Source organism: Eptesicus fuscus, chromosome 7, assembly GCF_027574615.1.
Source record: "Eptesicus fuscus isolate TK198812 chromosome 7, DD_ASM_mEF_20220401, whole genome shotgun sequence".
In the NCBI taxonomy this organism is placed as follows: domain Eukaryota; kingdom Metazoa; phylum Chordata; class Mammalia; order Chiroptera; family Vespertilionidae; genus Eptesicus; species Eptesicus fuscus.
This window is the reverse complement of record NC_072479.1, coordinates 54801858-54805370: the sequence shown is the minus strand read 5'-3', so window position 1 is coordinate 54805370 and position 3513 is coordinate 54801858. Positions and strand designations below refer to the sequence as shown.

General features: G+C 32.6%; 1 protein-coding gene across 1 annotated transcript; it reads left to right on the top strand.

Moving 5' to 3' along the window:
• Window positions 1-1835: 1835 nt before the first annotated feature.
• LOC103304902 (olfactory receptor 6C3-like) lies at window positions 1836-2774 on the top strand. The gene has a single exon (XM_008161677.2). It carries the CDS (start codon window positions 1836-1838, stop codon window positions 2772-2774), a length of 939 nt encoding a protein of 312 aa, XP_008159899.1.
• The last annotated feature ends 739 nt before the right edge of the window (window positions 2775-3513 follow it).

Sequence of the window (3513 nt, the reverse complement as noted above, 5' to 3'; positions counted from 1 at the left end):
TCCTGAGGTTTACGTCCAGAATCTTTATGAGAAAAAAATAGACTCCTTGGACAATGTTAGAAGAGTCATATTATAAATCAAATTTACACATACTCAATATACATCTTGTTTATATATTTGCCTCATTTACCTCAACCATTTTGGTTTTTAATCTTTATCAATATTTATAAAAATGAATCATCTGTATCTGTTAATGATGCCTCTCCTTGGCACTCCGCTTACTTAATGAACTCCCCTGAGCCAATAAGAAAGACACAGATAAAGTAAGTCTAGTTCCACTCGTATGACATATATAAAGAAGAACATTCCTATTTCCTTTTTCTTCAAACAACATTTGCAGGAAAACATCACAGTCTCTGAAGTATAAGGAAAATATATTTAGATTTTATAGATGTGTAGTCATAGAATTACAAAATATTTTTTGAAACGTTTCCATAAATACAAAGAAAATCTTTAATAAATGTTTTTATTTATTTATTTATTTATCCACCCAGGTGTAATTGATAAATCTCAGGTGAGAGACAAAAGGCAGGAATGAGTTTTGTGATAATATGCTCCAAAAATTTTACAGTACCAGGAATAAAAGATATTGTCAAATATTACTAGTTTTAAAAAAAGAGAGAGAACTATGATCCCTGAGCATCATGAAAAAGTTACCACACTTGTTCTGACAGTACAATAAAAATAAAATAAATTGCTAACTCAATTTATCAGCTCTGAAATTATGTAAATATTTAAGCCAATTAGACAGTTAAATTTGAGACTAAATCATCAAGAAGAACCAAGAAGTAAGTAAATTTGTTATTCTCCAACATAATATTCTATTTTATTCAAATGTTTAAAAATATTATTTACATATGCATTTGTGGACTTACATCCCTTTTTATATTAAAAGTTAAGCAATTGTTTAATATCAAGAAGACTATAAATGGAATCCTAAAGCAGGAATCCAGAAATAAGTTTTGGGTTGTTCGATTACTTTTTCTAAGTTTAATGGTATTCTGTTATAGAAATCAGATTATAAAAAGTGATTCCATATTAAAGCAATACCTCACTCCCATTAAATGTTATTTTGATCATTTACTTGTTTCTTTGCCATAGCAATATTGGAAACCAAAAAAAAAATAAATTATGCATTGTATAAATTAAACTGTTTCTGGGCAATTACTTATTTTAATATCAGAAGTTTGCCTTTCTTGTTCTTCTGGACTTTCTATTAGAAAAGGGGTAGCATCACCCAAACCCCTCAGACAGGAATGTAGAAGAGGATGCCGGCAAAACATTCCCAGGGATAAGCATGCACGCTCCACAGTGAGAGGATTACTATGTTGAGTAGTTGTTTAACTTTGTAAAAGTCTCCTAAAATTATGTAAGCCTAAAACGATAAAACCTAAACTTTTCTCTGCCAACTTTCAAACTCTGTATTTAGGTTATCACAATCTGGACTATTTTTATAATATTGGGGAAAGAAAAACGATCTGTTAGGATATATTAAAAGGACAATATTTTAAAGAATAGTTTCAAGCTTAATTTTAAAGAAACATTAGAAAAATAGCTTTTGTTTAAATATTAGCACAAGATTTCTTTCCACGGTCTGTGTGTTTTCAAAGAAAAGAGATTATATTTAATTTCAGTTAATATTCATTACTTGAATGTATGGTTGATGGAAATTGGAGAGAGTGGCTGAAGGGAAACGTGTTTTTGAATTTCATAGATTATTTATCATCATAGATAGTTTCAAAATTTCATACTCAATCCTCAGTCCTGTTTTAACTTTTTTTATGTTCTGTAGGAGAAACATATTTTCTGTTGTAAAGCAGGGGGAAGGATCGGCAATGAGAAACCGCACAGTACCCTCAGAATTCATTCTTCTAGGACTGTCAGATGATCCAGAGATTCAGATAGTGATTTTTCTCTTTTTAGTCATCACATATATATTAAGTATCTCGGGAAATTTGACCATCATCACTCTCACCTTGGTGGATTCTCATCTACAGACCCCTATGTATTTCTTCCTCAGGAACTTCTCTGTATTAGAAATATCCTTTACAACTGTCTGTATTCCTAGATTTTTAGGCACAATTATCACCAGAGACAAAACTATTTCATACAATACTTGCACAGCTCAATTGTTTTTCTTCATCTTCATGGGCATAACTGAATTTTATCTTCTAACTGCCATGTCCTATGACCGCTATGTAGCCATCTGCAAGCCCCTGCATTATACAACTATCATGAACAAAAGAGTCTGCATATTGCTTGTCTTTTGTGCTTGGCTGGCAGGATTCTTAAATATCTTCCCACCAGTTATTCTCTTTCTCCAGTTAGATTACTGTGGCTCCAATGTCATCGATCACTTTGCTTGTGACTATTTCCCCCTCTTGCAATTATCCTGCTCAGACACCTGGCTCCTGGAAGTGATTGGTTTTTACTCTGCCATAGTGATTCTGCTTTTCACTTTGGCATTAATAATTCTGTCCTACACATTCATCATTAGGACAATTCTAAGACTACCTTCTGCCAGCCAGAGAAAAAAGGCATTTTCTACATGCTCCTCTCACATGATTGTCATTTCCATCTCTTACGGAAGCTGCATATTCATGTATGCCAACCCTTCAGCAAAAGAAAAGGCATCATTGACCAAAGGAGTAGCTATTCTGAATACTTCGGTTGCTCCTATGATGAATCCGTTTATATATACCCTGAGGAACCAGCAAGTAAAGCAAGCTTTTAAAGATGCTTTTCAAAAGGTTATGTTTTTCTCTGGTAAGTGAAAGTACTAGTAACATTAAAAGGATAAAGTTCTTATCAATGACTTCTATTTTTCATACTCTCCTAAAACACTCTTTGCTTCATTACAGTTATTTTCCCTTTGTTATTTCCATATTAAAATTTCCCAAATGTTATACTCAATAAATTTGAAAAAGCTAGATATTGCTTCATAGTATTCTGTGAAATATTTTATTCAAATGTACTTGGATGAAGTAAAAAAAAAAATCTAATGATTATGATTTAAGTAGAAGCCTCTTACTTTTGAAGAGATATAGGGCATTTAATTGGAAAAAATGTCAGGATAGATGTGAAATTTTGAACTTACCATTCTTAGCAGGTAATAGAAATGAATGTTATTGGAAAATTTTTATTTTATTTGGCATTTGCATGAAATCAAATTGTCACCATCACCAGGAGGTTGGGAGCAAAATATAAACATCTACGTACATATATTAAATGATTATAACTCATATATATTAAAATTCTTATCCTATATAATAAAAGCATAGTACGCAAATTGTCCCCTCAACCGGGAGTTGTCCAGGAGTTCGACCAGGGGCCGGGGCTGGCCGGGGGAAGAGAGGGAGGCCCTGGCCAGCAGCCGGCAGCTGCTAGGGACCTCTAGTTAATAATAATTATAATATAATGAGAAGGAGAAGAAAGAGATGTGGAAAATAAAATAAATTTTTTTTCAGCAATTACCAGATGCTAGCGTTATTGTTTTCTTTGTATTGGCTCATT

What these genes read in the sequence shown, in the direction of transcription:
- LOC103304902 (XM_008161677.2), top strand. Translation starts at nt 1,836, where the DNA reads ATGAGAAACCGCACAGTACCCTCAGAATTCATTCTTCTAGGACTGTCA.